This window comes from Crinia signifera, chromosome 4, assembly GCF_055691185.1.
Source record: "Crinia signifera chromosome 4, ASM5569118v1, whole genome shotgun sequence".
In the NCBI taxonomy this organism is placed as follows: Eukaryota; Metazoa; Chordata; class Amphibia; order Anura; family Myobatrachidae; genus Crinia; species Crinia signifera.
Window position 1 is genome coordinate 176,706,340 of NC_139220.1, and position 26,293 is coordinate 176,732,632.

The 26,293-nt window shown below is 42.7% G+C and overlaps 1 protein-coding gene across 2 annotated transcripts in view; it reads right to left on the reverse strand.

Moving 5' to 3' along the window:
• SEMA3C (semaphorin 3C) overlaps positions 1-26,293 on the reverse strand; it is a 184,159-nt gene that overhangs the window by 97,277 nt on the left and 60,589 nt on the right. For both annotated transcript variants that reach the window (XM_083183068.1, XM_083183067.1), the window contains exons 3-4: positions 2,701-2,861; positions 1,255-1,317 (exon numbers count right to left, since the gene is read on the reverse strand). In XM_083183068.1, the coding sequence (XP_083039194.1) occupies positions 1,255-1,317; positions 2,701-2,861 (224 nt within the window). The remainder of the gene's footprint in view (positions 1-1,254; positions 1,318-2,700; positions 2,862-26,293) is intronic.

Below are 26,293 nucleotides of genomic sequence, written 5' to 3' on the forward strand. Positions count from 1 at the left end.
AGAATTTCTTTACGGTCAGAACAGTCAAACTCTGGAACTCTCTTCCCAGAGAGGTGGTAATGGCTGGCTCATTAAATGCGTTCAAGGCAAAGTTGGACAAACATTTACTGGAGAAAAACATCCATGGGTACAAATAAGAAATATAATTTGTCTGTAAAATACCAGAACCTACCAAATCAGCAATGGATATCTATACCAGGTTGAACTAGATGGACGCAAGTCTTTTTTCAGCCTTACCTACTATGTAACTATGTAACTATATATAAAAAAAGACTAACACTGCCCTCACCTCTATGGTGGGATTCAAGTGTGTTGGCAACTGACGGAGCCATTCAAGTGTTGGTCCATTCGTCATTCTGACGGACTGGTAACTAGTAAAGTACAGGTTGAGTATCCCTTATCCAAATAATTCTGAAAATTATAGTCTCCAAAATGTACTCCAAAGAGGTGCGAGCAAATTTCAGCCAATTCGGCCATGCAAAGGATGCGACTTAGGGTTAATTCGGCAACTCGCACCCTTCGGGGTTAATTGGATCCACCCCAGTGTCTGAGATTGTACAAAACCTTTGTTTCATGTTTTAAAACCTTGTTTCATGCACAAATAAAATATATTTGTATGTATTCCATGTGTTTGATGTGTTTATACAACATAAATGCAAGATACCTCAAGAGACCTCGTTCGAATATAAAAATATTCCAAAATACGGAATAATCCATTATCCAAAATTCTCCCGAGCATTTTGGATAAGGGATACTCAACCTGTATTAACATGCTGCACACTTGGTAAATCAGTCATGACCCACAAACAACGTAAAACATTAAAACAGAGCAGTGCTCATGGATTTTGTTCTAGTGAATATATATTCTCTACGGGGAACCATCCTGAGCAGCTATTATAAATAAGGACAACCGCAGAAAGAAAATAGTTCTGTTTTTACAATAATATCTCCTGAGGCAATGGCTTTAGCAGCACAATATGTTTTGCATTTAAAGACATTAGCATACAATGTCAACTGATTTAGGAATTAACACCATCTGCTTTGTTTGTTAAAGTTACATATTAATTTGCTAATTACAGTATGTGTACAAGCTATGACTATAACATGGTCAGGTTTCCCTTTGGCACTATTGGTATTAATGCCATCACTCCACTGGGGATAACTAATAGAAGCCACTCCCTTTATTTTCTTTTTCTTTTTGCTGCCATGGCCTCAACCTGACTCACAGGACAAGTATTCGACTCACTGACTTACTGTGGGATCTTTGCCAGCCATCTTGCACTCTTCAACTTTATTTGTAGAAGCCGGCCAGAAAACCTGATGAAAATGATAAAAAAAGCAAATATTAAAACCAAAATTAAATTTGTACAACGTCATAGTTACTTTTATTGCATTTCAGTATGTAATAACTTTTCCTACATTATTTGTAATAACTTTTAAACTGAATATTAAAAATTATATAAAATATTATTCGGGCCTTAGGTTTAACCATCACAGTATATCTTTAGTAATTAACAAATGCAGACACCTTTATCACCTGTTGTGAAATATTTAATTAACAACCTGTTCTTAATCATGGATATTCTTAAATGATGGGTAGTTATGAGGATTTCAGTGTTTGAAAAACACTGCACTTTAAGTTTGTATCATTAGTTGTCTTTTACTAAAGGAATTTCCCTAATTAGTCTTATCACCATCAAAACACTCTTTTAGTATAATGTATAGATTGTAGTATCAGCAAACTGATCATTCATAATTACTGGTACAAGTATATCATTAATAGCACTCTAATGTCAGAAAGCTCTTGAATAAGGAAGTAAACCATACAAACTGGTGCCAATGTACATTTAGACCCACAATACTGACATCTGCATTCATAAAAAGTTATGAATGCAGGCCATATATGAAATAGCTAAATATATATAGATGGAGAGAGAGAGAGAGAGAGAGAGAGAGAGAGAGAGAGAGAGAGAGAGAGAGAGGGAGAGAGCGAGAGAGAGAGAGAGAGGGAGAGAGATAGAACAGGCATTGTAGGCGGCACCCATTATTCTGCACAGTTATAAGGCAAAGTGCAAGTATAGTTTAATGCAGTGGTTCCCAAACTGTGTGCCGCGGCTCCCTGGGGTGCCTCAGGACACTTGCAGGGGTGCCACGGGTTGGTGGTCCAGGACCAATTCAAATTATTTATGGTTAATTATTTATGGGCAAAACCAGTGCTGGTGGTTGCCAACCATAAGATACGTACAACCAGAAGCAAATCCTGCCCTTTACCACATAACTGACCCTAAGAATCACATATAAACCCAATCTACTTAATGTTATATTTATTCTGCATTTTTTGGGGGAGACCTAGGGGTGCCGTGAAAAAATTCTGATACTCTAGGGTGCCATGGTTCAAAAAAGATTGGGAACCCCTGGTTTAATGCATTAAAGTGAACTTGTGCCTGTTCTATACTAGTGGATCAACCTCAAAGGAGGGTAGAGAGAGAGAGATCCACAGAATATTACATTTTGATCTGCAACATTGCTTGTTATGAATAACACACAGTACAGTATATACTTCAGTTAAAACTTTCAAATGTTAACATGCTTTCACATATTATATGCTTTCAACATTCAAACATGTGAATATTACAGAAAATATGATTTTAGTGAATTTGAGGTACAGTACTAATCTTAGCAGGCATAATACTAACGTACACTCATAGGATCATGACTTATGTTATTAATGTTCAGTGAGAGAATGTGATCTTTGCTGCCCACGTAGATTCTGTCCTGGTCTTCATCCATCAACAAAATCCTGTAGTCAAGGGGACTCTGAGATAAACTATAATATTCTGATGTCTTTGTCTCTTGAAGATCTGTAACAAGAGAGAAGAAAATGTTCCATTAATAAATATAATAGAAATCTGCTTAGTAAAGCACAGAGAATGATTTATAGAGAAATGTGAGTTAATTGCCTTTCCTGCTGTTCTGACATATAACATATTTGTTCTGGCATATACCATATTGTACCGTCACATTTTGGATTAAAATATTATTTATACCATTTGTGGCAGAGACAGCATTTCTCCACATGAGAGTAATATGGAGGATCCAGAACAGGTTTTGGAGCAGTAGAAGAAGCCAGGTGTGTAATCAGCAGCACCTGTGATTTTGTGATATAAGTGTTTCCAGGACAGAGTGCAAATGCTCTTGATGGTGAATTCGCTGCCCAAGCTATAGGATGGGGTATGGGCTGTAGTAGGGATCACTGGAGCATTTGCAAGAGTCTGTTTATGATGTGATTACCTGTATGCTGCGCCTGTAACTAAGCTTGCCTATGGAATTCATCTGGTATGTTGTGACCTGTATACAAAATAAAGATCAATGGGCCAGATGTATCAAGCTTCAAAAAGTGATAAATGCAGAGTGATAAACAACCAGCCAATCAGCTCCTACCTGTCATTTTTCAAACCCAGCCTGTAACATGGCAGGAAGGAGCTGATTGGCTGGTTGTTTATTACTCTAATTTTATCCCTTTTTGAAGCTTGATACATCCGGCCCATAGTCTTCATTTGAATCCCCATGTATGTGATCCTCGTCACACATTGTATGAATGTAAAACATCTGATGGTGCAGGCAAATAGTCTAACTCTAGGGTTGTACTGATGATCTATTATTTTTTTTTTGATGGCGGAGATCCAATGGTTCTCTGTCCTTTATGGCAAAAGGGAGCTTATCAGGCATAACCACTAATGGTAACATTGATGATTAGCACCACAAAGGTTATAAATAGGACAAACGTTCATCTTTACTATATGCAGCACTAATTATCATAGTATACGCCATTATTTTTTCTTGGTAGGGGCATGGCCATAAATCAGTAATTTGTCCACTCCTCTTCAATAACCATGCCCTGCAGCTGTCTCAAGAATTTCTAATGAGAATATTTAAAGGTATGCTCACTTCTTCCATTTTACTTTTCTACACACAAGACAAGCAGAGAAAGAAAAATGTTGAAAAGTACACACTGGTATCCGAAGCATTTCATACTATTTAGTAAAAAATATCTAAAAATTAAAGTACACTTAATTCTTGTTCTCAGCACATAATCATTTTAAAAATAAACATTGCTGAGTAATAATTTGGGTGCCATAGAGAACTACCTCTGCCATCTCAGATGGCACATTTTATTTCCAATTATGCTTCAAGCTGTTCTCAACAGTGTGCTAGACCTGGCTTCTGTCTCTGTCAACACTGCTCTGTCATTTCTACAGTTGGTACTTGTGTATTACAACGGCGCCCGGCTACGCTACGTTTTCAGCATAGGCTAAGCTACGTTGTCAGCGTAGTGACTTCGCGGAAGCCCTGTGTAGTAAGTGTAGTGTCCCCATCAGGCAGCTAGTCACCGTACTGTCCCCGGGAGCTGCAGCTCTGTCCCCGGCATCCCTGGCAAGTCTAGGGGGCGCCTCTCACACAGCACCGGTAACAGGCAGATCCCCTGCGCTGGCAGACACAGGCGGAGAGTGGATCATGCGGGCGCCGGCGGAGAGGCGCTTCATCTGTCTGAGTAGCAGAAGCGCCTCAGACGCTCCTGCATCTCAGTAATTATTGCGGCAGGGTACGGCAAGCCTGCCGACAGGGTTAGGGGTTTGGTAGCACGTGTGTCTCCTGCACAAAGGAGGGGTGCGGCCACAAGTGCGTCTCATGCACAATAAAGGAGGCATTTGCCAGTGTTCCATGTTACATACTGGCAAATGTCTCCATTTGAAACCCCCACTATCCTCGCTAGCCCGAATCGTGGCGAGCCCCGCGTGGGGATGCGTAATGCATCCTCCCGACCTTTTCATACCCCCACTATCCACGTCGTCGAGGAGTTGATTTCATAAAGTCCTGCGAGGGGACGCGGATTACTTTACATTCTGCTTCCCCGCAGTATTCCGCATCCCCTCGTGGGGATCGCTGCACTCGCCACACTTTATAACATCAACTCCACGCCGACCTTGATAGTGGGGGTATGAAAAGGTCGGGAGGACGCGTAACACGTTGCTACGCTCGCCACGCTTCGGGTGGCGTGGATAGTGGGGGTGTTTCAGGAACACATTCACACATGTCATGTCAGGCAGCTTAAAACGGTCAATGGTTCCCACACAATGTAATACACGCTGACTGACTACGCTAACTACGTAAGCTCCGGCTGGCCGCCAATGGGCGGGAACACGACACATACTAACAGGGATGCATGACTGAATACGCTAACTACGTAAGCACCGGCTAGCCGCGAACGGGCGGAAACACTACACTATGATGACTACGCTGCCTACGCTGACTGCGGGAAAACTACGCCTATTCTGACAGGGATGCTAACTACGTAACGGGTGCCGTGATAATACACAAGTACCATTCTTTTCATAGCTCTATTTATGACAAGCAGCTTGCTTTATAGAATATGTTTATCCTAGCATTCTAATAATGCCTTCATTTACTTAAGCCTGCACTGATGTTTTTGAATAAAAAAAGAAGTTGTAATTCTGACAAACGGATATTTTTTGTTGCTGTTGCTTTTGAGCTTCTCTACCTGTCAAACAAATACCCATAATAATGATAGCTTTTGGTGGAGATAGATTCCAGGGGCCCTTGCAAATTAAGAACTCTCCACACATTGGTATATCAGTAACTAGGGGGCTCTGTGGCATGTGAACTGGAATTTTAGAGGTATAATATGAACTGAGACACTACAGTGTACTTAACACATTTGTGGTGCTGGGAGTATTTACACACAACACTTTTTAATAACATCACCAGCACATCATATTGACAATTTTATTGATAGGTGTCCCCAAACCTTGGCCTTTATTCAGATCTGATTGCAGTACAAATTTGTTCTTAAAATGGGCAAAACCATGTGCACTGCAGGTGGGGCTGATGTAACATGTGCAGAGAGAGTTACATTTGGGTGGGATGTGTTGAAACTGAAATCTAAATAGCAAAGTAAAAATAATGCAGTCAGTATTTACCCTGCACAGAAACAAAATAACTCACACAAATCTAACTCTCTCTATACATGTTACATCTGCCACACCTGCAGTGCCCATGGTTTTGCCCATTTTAAGAACACATTTGTACTGCAATCAGATCTGAATAAGGGCCCTTGATCTAGCCCTGGGTGTCTACCTCTACCTTACCATCTGTACCCCTCCTCCTTGCCTAACACTAAAACATCTCTATCTTTTCACTTTTGTCTGCCCATCTCTCTTTCATCTTTGTCCTGCTCTTTCCTTATGCATCCATCTTAAGGCTCAAATCCACTTGTGAGATTTGGGCCCTTTTCATCCGATCCTCAGGCATTAGGCCGAGGAATCGGATGAAAAGCGATCACATTGCACGTGTTCCTCCAATTCCGATCCGATGTGCTGTCCCAAGCACATTGGATTGGATCTTGAGATAGTCACTGCTGCACCAAGGTTACATTGGATCCCACAGCAGGGAATCGGATCGTATGTGATATTTCACATGCAAATCCTGCCACCCATGGGGATCGGCTCCAAATGCTCTTTTCAGAGAAGAAGTCGCAGTAGTGGTTGGGGGCTTTACTTTAATCCTTGTACTGCATTCTATTTAATCTTTGTCCCTCTCCATATTTCTTCAATGCCCCCCATCCCTGTTCATCAGGGAAGGGGGAGTATCACAGATTAGAGGGGGCTAGATAATGAGGTGACAGAAACAGTGCAAAACAGCGGACTGCAAAGTTGATACAGTGACAACAACTGTTTCGCAGATAAGCTACAGTAAGTTAAATGCCGGGACAGTATGCAGCTTTGGTCAGCACTTGCAGTATGTATAATTATTTACTACCCAACATACCATAAGATGCATAAATTTGTTTGTTCCTCATAAACTGTGGGAATATTTATTTACTTTCAGTGATTGGTTTAATGTTACATTTTCCTTTAGCTCATCAGGTGTCCTTGTGCGCATTTCCAGTTCTTGAGTAACCACAACTTGAAATGTATGTTCATTCAGCAGCTGTGAAGGATTAAGACTTCCTTACTAGACTTTCTTATGCTCCAATCTTCTACCAAATAACATTTAAAGTATATTTTTATGTCCTTTGCTTTGAAAAATAGAACTGAGATATTTGAAAGATATTTTTGTGCAGGAGAATTTTGTAACTACAGAACATAATGGGATTAATTTGCCATTATCATGATCTATTTCTATTATCCCATAGTGCTCTTCTGTTACATACAAAATTGAGTTTGGGACAGTTTGGACTAGACCTGAGCTCTAGTAACCAAATGAGTTTTCAGAGCATGCTGAACTATGTAAAAACTGGGTGAGTCTGGCAAAGGCCTGGAAGAAGTCTTGTAGGCAGTTTTGAGGGACGATGATTACAGAAGAGGTGATACAGATCTGAAAGGGCCTGATGGAGAGTATCTCATGGGCTGCATCCTGGCAGTGATCACATTCATCTCTACATTTACTAATGCCATAAGCATGAATCAAATCACAAAGGACAGATCTTTTGCAATGATAGAACGTCCGTGTTTATGACCCATGTATATCCATCCGCACATTCATCAGCTGAAATGTGCCTCATGGGGGGTGCTGGAAGGGATCAGATTGGAACCCTCTCAGCAGGTATGATAAAAGCCCATAAACCTCTATAGGGCTACGCCAATTAAAGATGGTGGTGCCCAAAGTCAACAAGCTGGGAATGGATTATTAGGTTGACAGTGTCTAGGTCGACAGACAATAGGTCGACCAATATTGGTCGACAGACAATAGGTCAACAAATGAAAAGGTCAGTAAGGTCTAGGTCGATACTGACAAATGTTGAAATGGAAATAGTCGATACAAGTTTTTCACATTTTTGTGGCTATGTTGTGGCTATGTTATGGCTATGTTGAAATTTGTCTACATGGACACCGTATTGGTGTACCACGTCCCCTCACATGGTTTGCTGCGCTTGGCACACTAATAAATTCTCCCTCTATACCCAATTGGATCGAGAAGTTGGTTTTAAAAAAAATCATGAAAAACTTGTGTTGACCTTCTGTTAATGTCGACCTAGACCTTGTCAACTTTTAATGTGTTGACCTATTGTCTGTCGACCAATAGTGGCCAACCTATTGACAGTCGACCTAAACCACTGTCTAATTCTTTGATTTGGTGCATATGTGCATCCCACCAAAGATGAAATTTGAGTTGCACATTGTTGATTGAAAAATTTGTGGGCGAGAAAATTGAAAAAGCTATGGGGATGTAGAAGAAGACAGAGAGAGAGTGAGAGAATGGAGTTATGGTGGCTTGACCGGTATTTAAAGTTCCAAAATTATAATAACATTGTATCAGGGAACTGAGGAGTAAATGGAGGAGTTAAGTTTGACTAATGGACAATAGAATTGGGTTTAATATTAATCAAAGATATTTAAGAAGTGGAGGAAAGATGTTAAGCTCAGTTTAGGACATGCAGAGCTTTAAATCGTATTGGGACACCAAAGGCCAGATTAACAATGGGGACGGTTGGAGCTGCAGCTCCAGGCGTCCACATACTGTCAAAATATGCCCATCAACATAGCAGTATTATGATCAGCAGACAGACACCAGATGGCCACATGTTTGGCCATAAATCATAAGTATTAATTGCATTCCTATTTTGCAAATGTATGCAAATTTTGTACTTAAATCTATTTAGGGAGACACTGTGGTTAATAGTGTATTGGTTCTACATGCCTACATGGCATTGTCCTCACATCCTCCACTTCTCATCCTTAAATATTTTCAGCTCCAGGTCCATTAGGGCCTTAATCCGGCCCTGGAGACACTAAGTGCTATTTTTGTGGTAATACTTAGGGATACACCGTACTGGCAGGAAGTTCCTGAATCAGGCAGAAATATGTTGAATCATTTTAGACAGTACTAAAGAATGTATTTGTACACTTATCTAGAGTGTGCCAGCTCTAGGTTAGTACTGGAACCTAAAAATATTGGTAATTTTATTTCCTAGAAAAGGAACACACAAAACAAATGTGAAAATAGCAGAAACAGTCAGTCACACAAGAGAGCAGAACATGAGTATGAGGAGGAGAAGTGCGAGAACGGTTAGTAAACTGGAAGAAATCCTTCTGCTCTTCAGCACTTTTTCAAACACACAGAATCTTAGTGAGCTTTTATACTTTATAACGTAAAAAAAAAGAGAAATTATGAAACAGACTCTTAAAAAACAAAGCAAATATATTTTGATCTCCTTTTACCTGTAGCCAAGAAATAATGATGGCAAATAAGACTTTGAGTAGATTACATTGACATAGAAATTGTAAGAAGTTATGTGAATACAAAATTCACCTTTGTAAGGGTTAAATGTTCCTACAGAGTATCTGCACTGCAGTCATACAGCTCTGCTGGCTAACTACACAGGTCTGATGTGGTGAGCATGGGGAGTTGCAGAAGCCCAGAAGCTGCATCAGACCAGATGGCATCTGAAAAGCAGCAACGATACAGATTTATACATGATCAACTATTTTCACTTAAGGAACTGTGTAGTTAATTCTATGTAATAAAAAATGACTGGTAATTATTATTATATACCTTCCAACATTTGTCAGCCTTAACTCGGGTAGAGGGGGCGTGGCCTAGCACCAAAACCCCCATTTTGTAATATTTGGGGGTGTGCCCAGTACTCCCCTATCAGCAGGGCAGCCCCGGGCCCCTCCCTGCTCTCCCTCCATCCTCCCTACACTGAAGAGATGCCATGCACATATGTACTGCATCTCTTCAGTGATCACCGGCTGCTTTGTGATCTCTGGCTCCCCCCAAATGCAACCCCACCCATGGGACACTGCCACCCACAGGAAGGACAGTGGGACAGTCTACAAATAGCGGAACTACCTCACTGTAATCGGGACGTATGTTAAGGTCCACCTGAAAGACACTGTGTACAAGATGATTTCATTGCCACTAGAAAGGAGCGGTTCAGACCTTTTGGCAACACATATGTATCTAACTAGGTCAGGGTTTCCCAAACTATTTTGACATGGGATCTCATCAGACAAAAAAAAATGTTTACAGGGACACAGCAAGTTACTGCAGAAAGGTCGCCAAACATTTGTGGTCATCAGAACAAAGCACAGGCCTGGCAGCATTGTAGAGGGTCCTTTTGGAATCCCTGTCCTGCGTTTGTTTTTGTTTTTTCATATTTTCAAGCAAATGTTAATGTTTATACCTGCTGCGGCTTTGGGGATAGAAGGGAGGCAGTGAGTGACAGGGAGGAGACAGTGGGTGAAATACGGGGATGGGGTGGTAGAGGGTGGTAAGACAAGGCAGTGGGATACTGGGGAGGCTGCAAAAGACAGGGAGAAGCAGTGGATGTAAGGGAGAGGCAGTGGTTGAGGCAAAGGCTGGATGAAGATGCAAGGAAAAAGCATATGGTAAAAAGAGGAGGAAATGGGTGAAAGGAGGAGGCAGTGGGTGACAGAGGTGGCAGTGATTGACAGGGTATGCTAGAGAATCAGAGGGTGGCAGAGTGTGACTAGGGAGAGACAGTGGTTGATAAAACTGGTAGTGGGGAAAGGCAGACAGTGAGAGGGGGTAACTAGGGAAAGGCATAGGGTGGCAGTGATGAGTGATGGTGGCAGTGGTTGACTGGGATGGAAGTAGGAGGCATTAGGGTGTTTAATTAATGATTTTTCCCCCTTGACCTCATACACTGTGTTGTACCCCATTCTGTTCCATCCACAGACACATCCCATAAAGTCTTATGCTCCACTGCTGCTTCAAACTGCTGCAGACCGGTGAGAATGGTGGTATGTTGTGAGGCCAAGTCTCCTTCCAATGAGGTTACTCCCCCTTTTTGGGCATGTGTGGCTGTGGAAAATGCAGAGTATTTGTCACACTGGATGACAGACTGCCACTGACAGCTAAAATGTATGTCTTGTGTTTGCAATTACATGAATAATTTGTGTTCTAAAGGCCTGATTCCAAACTGATCACTCATCTGCAAAGTTGCAGATGACTGCAAGTAGTTAGGCGTCGTCCAGACAGAAAGAAAACCTGCCATGTCTACATCTGCAAGTAAACAAGGAAAATATTGCAGATCGCTATCCACTTGCAAATCGATCCGCCATTCAACCATCAAATGACTCTGCAACAGATACAGGCTGATCGAGGCAGGTGCTGATGTCAGGCACCCTCCCTTAAAACGCCTGGGGATGCATGCGTCTTTTCGGACACTCCCAGAAAACGTCAACTTCTTGTCAGTCAAATTGCAAGGGGATTGCGATTCAAAACTTTTGCTATTTTTGCTGCAATTTCGTCTCGCGACTACGTGCTGCAATCCATACCCATGCGCAGTCATTCCAGAATTGCTTTTTTATTTTGCAGAACAAAGTTTCGAAGCAAAAGAACATACACCCAACTGAGCATAAGCCTCAATACATTTCCTAGATTAAGCAGAGTAGCCAGATATAATCCAAAACTAGCTGCCAATGTGTATTCCATCAGAATGAGACATACTTAAAAAAATCAGAGGTCAGTTGAATAATACCTACTGTAAATGATAGATATGAAGTTAAATAGTGGATTGCGATCCCCTTTTAAAAATTCGGAATCACATTGCTGAATGTTAAAATAACGTGAACTTAAATCGCCTTCCTTAAGAGAAAAGGTTAGAGCCTGATGACAGATGTTGGAGAGGTATGTTTCCGTGCTAGCACCAGGTCTTCGGAAACTATAAATAAACCATCTCCAATGTAAACCAAGGCACCAGTTACTCTGTAGCAATGTCTGATTACTTTTGACACTCTCTGCACAACTGCAGCCACTTCCAAGGCATGCTGCTGGGTTACCTTAAACTGCAAACACAGAAATACTCTTAATCTACAGCAATAAGCATTGTATCTTATTTCAGTAACATATATGTGCATTTATTAATAAAACATGGTGTACAATTATACACTCAGGATTATTTATTACAGACATACTTGCCTACCCTATAGGGAGGCTCCCAAAAATCAAATTGCTCTCCTGTGTCCCTGAAAGAGGGGACGAGTCTCCCGAATGCTCTGCACCACCTACCCCCTGCACACAACCTCCCTTGTCGGAGAGGGGCGATGACAGGATTACATTCTCGTCCCATAATTCCAGGAATATTGGACTTGTGTAGTGCGGTTGTAAAGTCACAATTACTGTATGTGTGCAGATAGTGACAACTGGGCACGCCTAGTCATTTAAGCAATGCGTGTATGTGCGCAATAATGAGAGCTGCCACATCTTTAAGTCCCTGTTTTATGTATGTTCTGTTTCCCAAATGTCTTGCTCTACTGCGCAATCATTACAAATGATCATTATTAATATTATTATAATTTTAATGTTTTGGCAGGATGAAATCAAAATAGGAGTTGGCTGAACAAAAAAAAGGATATCAGAGGGGTATCCAATTACCGACGGTAAAATATAAGGGAGTGAAAAGTTAGTTTTTCCTGATTTTTCAGTAAAACCAATTTCGCCATTTGCAGCCTGGTTTTCGCACAAACATGGGTCTGCTTTCGGGGTTAAGCCATAGCTCTTGCAAGCTTATTGGAGCTAATTGGATAGCTCCCATTGAAGCAATTAACCACGGTCAATGACTGCTGTGTAATTGGATACAGTAAAATGTAATTTTAAAATATGTGTGCAATGGTATTTGTAATAATACCATTGTTTTATATATCCATTAAATTTAAAAATCCATTATCACAAGTAAAAAGGTCAACAATGTTAAGCAATAAAGGAATAGGGAATAGTACAAACTATAATTGTGTTTATTTTGTTGGGTTTTTATTTTCGGAGACACTATATCCTGTATGATGACATGTTCTCTCTACTGTAATCAGATGAGAAAAATATACAAGGTAATAGAAGCGTAAAATTGGGAGATCTATCAGCCAATGTTTATTTCTGTCTCTGTCTGAGGATGTGGTGACAGCTAGACCTCAAATCACGGTGACGCACAGAAAAGATTACCCCACTTCTAAGAAAACTTCTACTCAAAAATGATCAGCAACACATTGGCTCTTCATCCCCCCACTGTAATTGCTGGACTGCTGCACAGTTTATTATTCTGGGTTTTATGTCTTTTAGATATGAAGAATGTGAATTAAAAAAAAAATACATTATATATTATCAATGCCTACAATTTAAATCTTAGGTGTATTATGTTATAATCTGTTACATTATAATTAATTAATATGGAGCTCAATTATTCCAAAACACCTCATGTCTGTCCACACTTCCTCCCAATCACTCTGCTCACCCACTGAATGCCGCCTCACCTTTACTTTGGTCACCTCTGCTCACCCAGACATCTAAATCTTCTCACAAGTGGCAGCACTGTTTTGGATGTCCCTCCCTCATCCTATCACACTCTAAAGGCTCACCTATTCACAAAAGCCTCTCCGCCTCCTCATAACTGAATAAACTGACCCACTGATAACCAACCTACTTTCTATGACAACCCTTCCTCGACTGTAATCCATACTTGCCTACTTTTTAAAACTAATTTCAGGGAGATTATAGTTGGTAATAGAATTTTGCACAGCGCCCCATTGAGGGGGTGTGTCATGCTCCACACACTGGGCGTGTGTAGTTCCATATATGGAGAGATTGTGAAAATAGATTGTGAATGTGGCACCTAGAAGTGTGGGTGTGAACTGCTACATCTGAGAGGAATATTGTAAAATGACTTATATCCAAATGTAGATAAGCCCCAAAGCAGTTAGTATGTGGGCTAGGGGAAATTAGGGAGATTGGTAGACTAATGAGGGAGAGAGGGAGATTGCTGCTATTTCAGGGAGTCTCCTGCAGAATGCAGGAGGGAGGAGGGTAGGCAGCTATGCTGTAATCTCTCCTTCTTTTCTCTGAGCACTATCCATGCCACCAGGGAATATATGTTACCCTGTCTTCCATCAGAGACTCTTATCATGTACACCAGCTACACTGTTGGCTGCAGACTTTTTGAGAGCAGACTGATGCTGTGTACACACTAGTACAATCTGCATAAGATCCAGATGCGATTACAATTTAGACTATCTGCATACAATTTACACTATCTGCATTCAATTTAGACTATATAGTGCAGATCTGCACTATATAGACAGGGCAGCCAAGACTTTCTGGTTAAGATATGGGAGCGCGCATCTTGAACGCATCTGGATCGCTTGGGATAAAACCCATACAATCTGCATGAGATCCAGATAAGATTTTGACTATATAGTCAAAATCTTATCTGGATCTTATGCAGATTGTATCAGTGTGTACACAGCATTACTTCCTAACCCCCCCCCCCCCACACACACACACAGCTTATTACTTCCTGCTTTTACAGTGAGTCACTCTACCAATACCTTCATGTCCTCCAACTCCATACTACACCCTGCCAATGGTTGTTTCCATGTGTCTGACTGTAATCTTGTTACATCGAGTACTGATTAATAATTGTGCTGCTTAATATTTGCAGACGCCTTTAATAATGAACAATACTTATAAAGCGTATGTTGTATATGCTTAGTTTACTGTAGACACATGCAGCTATATTTGCTAGAATCACATGTCAGTAGGAGATGTTATTTACTAAGTGGATAAATTAAAGATATAATTCAGAAACCAAACTTGTAAACATTGGTTCAGCTAATCAATAAGGTACTCATTCCATTACCAATGATGGTATTGCCAGTATGGGCACCAAGGAAAATAATGAGTCCTAATATATAGCGCAGGAAGGCATTGCTGCTGTGTGAGGACAGGTACCCAGATGGTTGACAAACAATGTCTAGGTGGATAGTCAATAGTTTGACAAGATATGGTTGGCATACATGTGGTCAACATGGTTAAAACGTCAACGTTTTCGTTTCATGTCGTTTCAACATTTTCATTTGTCCTACTCCCCGCTTTTATATATGGCAGTGCTATAGCAAACATACATTGATGCATAATGACTGTATGGATGGAAAATAAATTGCACACACTATGCATTTAAAGAAATGGGTGTGAATTATTAGATCGTCAATAGGTTGACATGGGTGAAAGGGTTGACTTGGGAAAGGTCAACTTGGGAAAGGTAGACACATGCATAGGTCAACATGATTTTTTCACATTTTCTTGGTGATCCCCAATTACTGTAATGCGCATACTATTATATTCTCCCTCTATGCCAGTGGTTCCCAATCAGGGGTACTAGTACCCCTGGGGGTACTCTGCAGACCAGTTGGGGGTACTTGAAAATAATATTGGTAATGGTGGACAATGTAAAGGTATTTTGATGGCTGAAGAAGACCCATTGCCATGGAGACAAACAATGTTGTGTCATATGCCTGACCAGTAATCCACTGGGAGCTTCCCATGCTGCCCTTAGACATCAGCAGTCATCTGCCCAGCACTGACAAAGGTGGAGGAAGCAGCGGCATTAATCCTACCAGTGTTAGCGGGAATCCTGGAGATAATACACAACCAGTGTCTAGACACAGAATGGCATGATTCCTAGCTGTATACTACTCCTCCGCTCCTCCTTAATATAAGGACATGCATAAGGATCCGCATACCGCTAAGAACTGTCCATATTTCAAAATGAGAGGGGGGGTACTTATCAATGAAAAGCCTAATCAAGGGGTACGGGAGAGAAAAAAGGTTGGGAACCACTGCTCTATGCTGACATAGGTGAAGTAAGAACAAGCCTATTAAAAAAAAACTCATGTTGATTCCTTTATGTGTCTACCTTTTCCATGTCGACCTTTTGACCCTGTCAACCGGAACCAAAAAGAAATATAGGTACTTGTGTATTTTTACGGCGCACGATATATCGGATGCGACATCGGCTGATATATCGATGCGATCCAAACCGATTTTTGACCTGTTTATAACCCCACTATCCACTATGCATGGAGTTGATTTTATATAGTGTGGCGAGCGCAGTGAGCCACTGACCCCGAAGCGTGGCGAGCGGACGCGGATTACTGCGCTCGGCACACTATATGTAATCATTATGAACAGGTCAAAAATCGGTTATATCGGCCGATATCGCATCCGATACCGTGAAAATACACAAGGCCTGCAAACTGACACACCTGTCATAGACTGCCAATCTGTGGAGTGAGAGGTCCCTAATTTTTCTCTAAAAAATGTCCCTAAAGTTTCTCTTGGCCACCTACCCATGTATCTTTGTACACAGTGACTGTATGAAATTATGCTACAGGCATCTTAAGTTACAAGACACCCACTGCAGGCATAAATACACAAGTACCGAAATATATAATATTTCAGCAGCAGAAGGTAAACTTATAGTCCATTTATTTTCACTGATACCCCTTTTATATCTAAAACCCAGGTCACAGCTGAATTTTTAGACCCAGCTCCAACCCATGTGTGAACAAGCATTTGACCCCTTTTACACCCATGTCCCCCACCTGGCATAATGCTGGGCGGGTGATGTCACCATAGGCAGGGGAGATTTACACTGCACCCACAACATTTGCTGGGTTGAAATCCTGGGTCTCACAACCCGTTTCAGACTGTTTACACTGCCTGCGAACCTGGATTTTTGCGTGCTCCCTGCGCAAAAACCTGGGTTATTAGGGCTGGTGTAAAAGGGATATTAGTTAAAAGAAAAAAAGAACATTTCTAGTTTGAACACAAGCAGCTTGCTACTGTACTTTAGAATATTACAGCACAATAAGCACATAAATCTGCTTGGTTTTCTTGTGACCTTTATACATTTCAGATTTCTCTTAAATGTGTCCATGTCTAAAGCATTTCAGTGTAACATATGGGAATGAAGATGTCTTTATCACATTTCCTGCTTCTGTGGAAAATGCGAGAGAAATCAATCATTAATCTGGGTGCTGTGGATTCACTCAATTTGGATTTGTATCAAGTTCAGACAAGAGTACAATAACTTGTTTGCAACATATTGCTCAATTTCCAGTATTATCTAACTGTGAGAGACATACTGACAACAGATAGAAACTATTACAATATATTTGGAACACCAGGAAAGAGGCATCAACTCATACTAGAAACCGATAAATATCTATGCATCACTGGCACAGTATGTGCCATAGGCCTGCAAACTGACACACCTGTCATAGACTGCCAATCTGGGGAGTGAGAGGTCCCTAATTTTTCTCTAAAAAATGTCCCTAAAGTTTCTCTTGGCAACCCACCCATGTATCTTTGTACACAGTGACTGTATGAAATTATGCTACAGGCATCTTAAGTTACAAGACACCCACTGCAGGCATAAATGATCTGATGCAGTGTCATCCAAACAACTGTGTGGCCATTTTAGTAATCCTCAGGTTACTCATGACGTATGGCCACACCGGGTGCAGGGCTACTGCAGCTTAGTCCAACTATGTAGGAACTGGCTTCGGATAGTCCAGAAAACAGGGCCACTATGCCCCCATTTGCCGAGACTGTTCCTGTCACTCCCCGTAAATGCTAGCAGCATGTCAATCATGTTGTAGAGATTATGGCATTGCCAGCAATAATCACATCCCCAGAGCTGTACATTAGCAGGTGTGAAAATATCAGAGGTTTGCCTAAATATTTATGTCAATTTGGAATTAAGCCCAAACTCCTTCAACATTAACAGAATCAGCCAAAGTGCTTGTTTATGCTGAACATATTATTTGAACCTCTTTATTTTATTTATTATTATTTATTTATTTGCAGTTTCTTATATAGCGCAGCAGATTACTGATTAATAATTGTGCTGCTTAATATTTGCAGACGCCTTTAATAATGAACAATACTTATAAAGCGTATGTTGTATATGCTTAGTTTACTGTAGACACATGCAGCTATATTTGCTAGAATCACATGTCAGTAGGAGATGTTATTTACTAAGTGGATAAATTAAAGATATAATTCAGAAACCAAACTTGTAAACATTGGTTCAGCTAATCAATAAGGTACTCATTCCATTACCAATGATGGTATTGCCAGTATGGGCACCAAGGAAAATAATGAGTCCTAATATATAGCGCAGGAAGGCATTGCTGCTGTGTGAGGACAGGTACCCAGATGGTTGACAAACAATGTCTAGGTGGATAGTCAATAGTTTGACAAGATATGGTTGGCATACATGTGGTCAACATGGTTAAAACGTCAACGTTTTCGTTTCATGTCGTTTCAACATTTTCATTTGTCCTACTCCCCGCTTTTATATATGGCAGTGCTATAGCAAACATACATTGATGCATAATGACTGTATGGATGGAAAATAAATTGCACACACTATGCATTTAAAGAAATGGGTGTGAATTATTAGATCGTCAATAGGTTGACATGGGTGAAAGGGTTGACTTGGGAAAGGTCAACTTGGGAAAGGTAGACACATGCATAGGTCAACATGATTTTTTCACATTTTCTTGGTGATCCCCAATTACTGTAATGCGCATACTATTATATTCTCCCTCTATGCCAGTGGTTCCCAATCAGGGGTACTAGTACCCCTGGGGGTACTCTGCAGACCAGTTGGGGGTACTTGAAAATAATATTGGTAATGGTGGACAATGTAAAGGTATTTTGATGGCTGAAGAAGACCCATTGCCATGGAGACAAACAATGTTGTGTCATATGCCTGACCAGTAATCCACTGGGAGCTTCCCATGCTGCCCTTAGACATCAGCAGTCATCTGCCCAGCACTGACAAAGGTGGAGGAAGCAGCGGCATTAATCCTACCAGTGTTAGCGGGAATCCTGGAGATAATACACAACCAGTGTCTAGACACAGAATGGCATGATTCCTAGCTGTATACTACTCCTCCGCTCCTCCTTAATATAAGGACATGCATAAGGATCCGCATACCGCTAAGAACTGTCCATATTTCAAAATGAGAGGGGGGGTACTTATCAATGAAAAGCCTAATCAAGGGGTACGGGAGAGAAAAAAGGTTGGGAACCACTGCTCTATGCTGACATAGGTGAAGTAAGAACAAGCCTATTAAAAAAAAACTCATGTTGATTCCTTTATGTGTCTACCTTTTCCATGTCGACCTTTTGACCCTGTCAACCGGAACCAAAAAGAAATATAGGTACTTGTGTATTTTTACGGCGCACGATATATCGGATGCGACATCGGCTGATATATCGATGCGATCCAAACCGATTTTTGACCTGTTTATAACCCCACTATCCACTATGCATGGAGTTGATTTTATATAGTGTGGCGAGCGCAGTGAGCCACTGACCCCGAAGCGTGGCGAGCGGACGCGGATTACTGCGCTCGGCACACTATATGTAATCATTATGAACAGGTCAAAAATCGGTTATATCGGCCGATATCGCATCCGATACCGTGAAAATACACAAGGCCTGCAAACTGACACACCTGTCATAGACTGCCAATCTGTGGAGTGAGAGGTCCCTAATTTTTCTCTAAAAAATGTCCCTAAAGTTTCTCTTGGCCACCTACCCATGTATCTTTGTACACAGTGACTGTATGAAATTATGCTACAGGCATCTTAAGTTACAAGACACCCACTGCAGGCATAAATACACAAGTACCGAAATATATAATATTTCAGCAGCAGAAGGTAAACTTATAGTCCATTTATTTTCACTGATACCCCTTTTATATCTAAAACCCAGGTCACAGCTGAATTTTTAGACCCAGCTCCAACCCATGTGTGAACAAGCATTTGACCCCTTTTACACCCATGTCCCCCACCTGGCATAATGCTGGGCGGGTGATGTCACCATAGGCAGGGGAGATTTACACTGCACCCACAACATTTGCTGGGTTGAAATCCTGGGTCTCACAACCCGTTTCAGACTGTTTACACTGCCTGCGAACCTGGATTTTTGCGTGCTCCCTGCGCAAAAACCTGGGTTATTAGGGCTGGTGTAAAAGGGATATTAGTTAAAAGAAAAAAAGAACATTTCTAGTTTGAACACAAGCAGCTTGCTACTGTACTTTAGAATATTACAGCACAATAAGCACATAAATCTGCTTGGTTTTCTTGTGACCTTTATACATTTCAGATTTCTCTTAAATGTGTCCATGTCTAAAGCATTTCAGTGTAACATATGGGAATGAAGATGTCTTTATCACATTTCCTGCTTCTGTGGAAAATGCGAGAGAAATCAATCATTAATCTGGGTGCTGTGGATTCACTCAATTTGGATTTGTATCAAGTTCAGACAAGAGTACAATAACTTGTTTGCAACATATTGCTCAATTTCCAGTATTATCTAACTGTGAGAGACATACTGACAACAGATAGAAACTATTACAATATATTTGGAACACCAGGAAAGAGGCATCAACTCATACTAGAAACCGATAAATATCTATGCATCACTGGCACAGTATGTGCCATAGGCCTGCAAACTGACACACCTGTCATAGACTGCCAATCTGGGGAGTGAGAGGTCCCTAATTTTTCTCTAAAAAATGTCCCTAAAGTTTCTCTTGGCAACCCACCCATGTATCTTTGTACACAGTGACTGTATGAAATTATGCTACAGGCATCTTAAGTTACAAGACACCCACTGCAGGCATAAATGATCTGATGCAGTGTCATCCAAACAACTGTGTGGCCATTTTAGTAATCCTCAGGTTACTCATGACGTATGGCCACACCGGGTGCAGGGCTACTGCAGCTTAGTCCAACTATGTAGGAACTGGCTTCGGATAGTCCAGAAAACAGGGCCACTATGCCCCCATTTGCCGAGACTGTTCCTGTCACTCCCCGTAAATGCTAGCAGCATGTCAATCATGTTGTAGAGATTATGGCATTGCCAGCAATAATCACATCCCCAGAGCTGTACATTAGCAGGTGTGAAAATATCAGAGGTTTGCCTAAATATTTATGTCAATTTGGAATTAAGCCCAAACTCCTTCAACATTAACAGAATCAGCCAAAGTGCTTGTTTATGCTGAACATATTATTTGAACCTCTTTATTTTATTTATTATTATTTATTTATTTGCAGTTTCTTATATAGCGCAGCAGATTCCGTTGCGCTTTACAATAGTAGACAGTGATAAAACAAACTGGGTAACAGACAGACTTGGTGGTTAGAGGGCCCTACTGCAAGCTTACAATCTATTAGGTATATAGGAGGGAAACACAAGGACAGGCATCAGTAATAGCATAGCAGTCCCAACAAGTTACAAGTGCAGAAGGGAAGCTATATAATACATAAGTGCCTCAGAGGGTTATGCGTGTAGAACTTAAATATGATAGGCTTGCCTGAAGAGGTGAGTTTTCAGGGAACGCTTGAAAGTTTGGAGGCTAGCGGAGAGTCTAATTGTGCATGGAAGGGCATTTCATAGGATGGGAGCAGCCCGATGAAAGTCCTGTAATAGTGAATGGGAGCTAGTGATCCGCTCAGATGAGAGACGCAAATCTTGTGCAGAGCGGATTCATCTCTCACATACCTACCTACCAAAATTGGAATGGCTCAGAGAAATGTCTAATAAGCAACAATTCTTGAGCACACAATTGCACTGCATTATACTGTAGGCACACAGTAATCCCTATATCTTCACCAGGAGATGATAAATGTTTGTTGTAAACTCTGGCACAGTTTTGCTATTAGGCATGCTGTGGCAGGACATGATGGGATGTGAAATTCCACAACAGCTACAGTATAAGGCTGCACACTTGTATGCATCATGGCAAAGCTGAGTGTGGCTACATCCATACACATGCTCAGGGCCGGATTAACAATGGGCCTGATGGAGCTACAGCTCCAGGCCCACTCTCCAAATAGGCCCATTTTGTAGCTGAGGGTCAGGGCTTTCCAACAAGCCCAGCCCCGTGTCGCTAGCCCCCCGGGAACCAGAGATACCGCCAGGCAAACCTGGAACGTTGTCCCCATAGGATAACATGGGACCCGCTAATTCCGACCTCCACCCGGTTCCAACGGCTGTCAGTTCCCACTCCAGCATTACAGAAGCTCGAGGTTGATCTCAGTCGAACCCAAATCGCTGAGCCATCAATCTGATACCTGGTCCATATGGGTTCATTGGTTCTAGAGATATTGCGGGTAAACCAAATTTTTTTTTCATTTCTAAAATGTAATTTCATGGCTGTTCATGTTGTTTGAGGTCAGAATTCTCTGGAACCAAACGGCCCAGTTTCACGGGACCAAAAGCATTCGAAGCCTACATTTAAATGGGTCAGTTGGTTCCAAAGATATAGCTGTTTGTTTAAAGGGGGCAGCGTTTTTTTTCTCTCCCCCTCACACCAGAAAATGCAGGGATTAGGCTGGTGTAAAAGGGGCCAGTCCGAGAATGTCCTTGCATGATCCTGGGATCATATTACCAGGTAAGTCCCTGCATTTTCTGGTGTGAAAGGGGTATTATTTCAAATAGCCGGGACATGCAGTGCTCTGAATACAGCCGGGCAGCCCCCTGCTCTCTGCCCGGCTGTCAGTCAGTGCCAGATTAAGCCTTCGGGGGCCCAGGGCACTTTAGACAGGGGGAACCCCTTGCACTTGTCATTACTGGCCACAAATTGCATGAGAGAATATTATACTGTCAAAACACAGAGTAAAGACAGTATAAACTTGGTCAATGGGTAACTGCTTACTCTGTAGGACTGTAGGAGACCTCACAGTGTCAGTGCCTCTGATTAAAAACCCTTCCATGACTAGGCTGCTGCTGCTGTCCTCCATAGGCCTGAGAAGCATGTAATGAGCTCCACCAATCAGAGCTCAGCATCTACCTCTCAGCCTCTGCCTTCTTGTGCAAAGTGTCATGGGTCTTAGTCAACTCCCAGTAATGCACTGCACACTTGTGCAGTCATGGTGTCTTGGCTCCCGATGCTCAGCACCATTAATCAATGTCACATTGGCCCTTATTCTGAATCGGACGGTACGGCCCGCGTGCGGCCGTACCGCCGATGTTTTTAGTCTGCACATGCGCAGAGGTCAATCTGCGCATGTGCAGCCCCATTCGCCGCAGACGTATTTCGTCCGCCGCAAAGGGGGCGTATAGGGGCGTGAGGGGCTTCATACCCTCATTTCCCTATGTATACGCCCCGCGTTTCATGGGCGTTCCCATGCAAACGCGGGGCGTATGCATGCTAATCAGGGTATGACGCCACTGATGGGGGCGGAAAGCTGACGTCGCCGGATGTCAGCTCTCAGCCCCCATACAAGCTATCACACGGACGATTGTCCGTGTGGTCTCAGCTTGCGGGAGCTGCTGTGGCGTGCGGCCCTGCCTTCGATGGTCGACGACCATCGAATGCAGGGGGCAGCTCCCACCATGGTGGAGGCATACGCCCCACCATTTTTATGCGGATCATTTTTATGCGGATCACCGTGTGCGGCTCCGGCCGCACCAACCAGAATAAGGGCCATTGGCAGATAGGTGAAGCTGCAGCACTACCCCACTCCCATGCACAAAACCTTTAGCTAAAAAAAATAATAATAATGTTTTTGTTAAAAATACATACCAACCACAGGGGGCCCCTAGCTAGAGGGGGCCCATGGGTACTGACCCCTTTTGCCCCTGCTTTAATCTGGCCCTGCTGTCAATGGCTGTCATTTCTGCCCCACGGCGGCTGTCCCCCAGTTACCGCGAGCATGTATTCCCCCTTGGCAATGAGCATGTAATCCCACATGGCAACATGCATGGAACCCCTGGCAATGAGAATCGAACCCCTGGCAATGAACATGTAGGTAAGCAACACTTATGTAGCATCATTTTTAATAGGCATTATGGTGTTTGGCATAATAGCTAATGGACATTATGGTGTGTGGCTTAACATGTAATGGGCATTATGGTGTCAATTTTTAATGCGCGCCAAATGCCCCTGTTTATGGAGTATATTGTGCATTTTTGCTCAATCTGTTTGGTATAGTGCAGGCATGTCCAAACTATGGCCCTCCAGCTGTTGTGAAACTACAAGTCCCACCATGCATTTCCACAGTTTTGCTATTAGGGAATGCTAAAACTATGGGACGTGCTGGGACGTGTAGTTTCACAACAGCAGGAGGACCACTGTTTGGACATGCCTGGTATAGTGTGCATTTTGGCTCAATCCATGTGGCATAATGTGAATTTTGACTCAATCTGTTTGCCATAGTGTGAATTTTGGCTCAATCCATATGTCATAATGTGTAAGAGGCAAGTACAGAATAAGGGGGTTACTATTGTGTTACATGATTTGTATAAGGGGTATACGGTGTATACGGGGTATACTTTAGGTGACCACATAAAAGGTGCTGAAATGTTGTCTACCAAGTTCGGCTTTCTGTATTTTTTTTATGACTGGAGTGCCGCCTCACTCCGCAAGTATCTGAGGACATCGGCATCCTGCGGGTGTACCTTTGGAGGGCACCTGCCAATATATCTCCATGCATTTTTCTTATGCCAGCCCCCTGCCTTTTCCAGGCATATATAATTAGTTGAAAGCATTTACACAAATAAAGACACACCCATGAGCAGACCACCCAACCAGAACACTGGTCACGCCCCATAATTATTGCGCATAATAGGCCCTTGATCATTTTCAGCTCCAGGCCCATTTAGACCTTAATCTGGCTCTGCACATGCTGCTATGTACAGCTGAGTTTCCTAATGTACAGTAGTACTGTAGCATGCTACATATTACGTCTACAGGTGTGTCCACCTCATTCTGTAAATGCTTCTTGTTTGCTGTGAATAGCATTCCCACAGCTACTCATGGGCAATTATGAGCAGATACATCTGTACTATAAATGCTGAATACCAGAGAGATAAATGTGATTGTTATAAAGATATACAGCAGGGGTGTCAAACTCAAATTCATTGGGGGCCGCATCAGCAGTTTGGTCACCCTCAAAGGGCCGGTTGTATCTGTAGGACTATGTGTCCCCTCTTTATTATCATTTATTATTGTCACTGCATTCAATTATTACTGTTTTTTGTAATAATGTAAATAATAACTATCAGGGAGATTGGCTGGGGGCCTGGGACAGGGCACAGTGATGTGACGTCAGATCGCCCAGCAGGTGACCTGGGCCTCTGGGTTCGCAGGACTCTCGCTAGAGTTCTGGACTGGTGGTGACAGTGGGACAGATAATGATAATGACCCTGGACACAGGCAGCCGCACTGCAGATTTGTGGGCTCAGGCTGCGGCTGTGTGCTGCTGGCCTGGCTCTCTGCCTGCCCGGCCACAGACAACACAACTATGCCCACCCCACTGCCGAACTTACAGTAAATATACTGAACCAACTGATGCCACTGCTGCGCAGCGCGGCACCACAGGCAGGAGGCAGCTCACCGCCGGGCCGGCGTCCAAGTCCGACAGGCAGCCGCAGCAGCATGCACGTCACGGTGTCACTGGCACTGCTGTCAGGCGGGCGTGTGTCACACATGGCAGCGTGGTAGCCGCTGCCCGCAGGAGGAGTCGGGCACGTCACACAGTGACACTAACAAGTCTGTGTCCACTGTCCTGCCTCCCTCCTCCTCCCAGCGAGCGCCGCGGCAGAGTGACTGTGTCACCCGGCTTCCTCACGTTGTTAGGTATGTCTCTCATTCTCGAGTCGTCATGTGAGTGTCACTGAATGTGATGTGACACTCACACTGTGATGGCTTCCCGCAGTAATGTAATCGGCACCAGGCGGGGGTGGGTGGCTGCGCGGGCCACATGATGAGCATAGGCGAATCTAGAATTATGGTAATGGGTGGTCCCAGATCTAGATATAACAGCAGGGGGACCTTTGCGCGGCGTAGCTATATCTTCGGAACCAACTGACCCATTTACATGAGACCAGTATCATATTGAAGAACTTTTAAGTTGGCTTCGAATGATTTTGGTCCCGTGAAACTGGGCTGTTTGGTTCCAGAGAAATCTGCCCTCAAAGAACAAAAAACAGCCATGAAATTACATTTAAGAAATGAAAAAAAACGGTTTAACCTCAATATCCCTGGAACCAATTAACCCATATGAATCCAGCCTGGTATCAGATTGAAGGCCCAGCGATTTGGGTTCGACTGAGATCAACCTCGAGCTTCAGTGATGCCGAAGGGGGAACAGGTAGCCGTTGAACTGGGTGGGGGTCGGAATTAGCGTGTCCCATGTTATCTTATAGGGAAAACATTCCAGCTTTGCCTGGCCGTATCTCCGGTTCCCAGGGGGCTAGAGACACGAGGCTGGGCTCGTTGGAAAGCCCTGGTCCTCAGCTACAATATGGATGATGAGTGGTCCTGTGCACCCCCGGACCACCCCCTAGATTCGCCTATGATGACGAGGTCTGGCGGGCCGGATTTGGCTCGCGCGCCTTGTGTTTGACACCCGTGATATACAGTATATTGACTAGTGAATAGTGTTTAGCG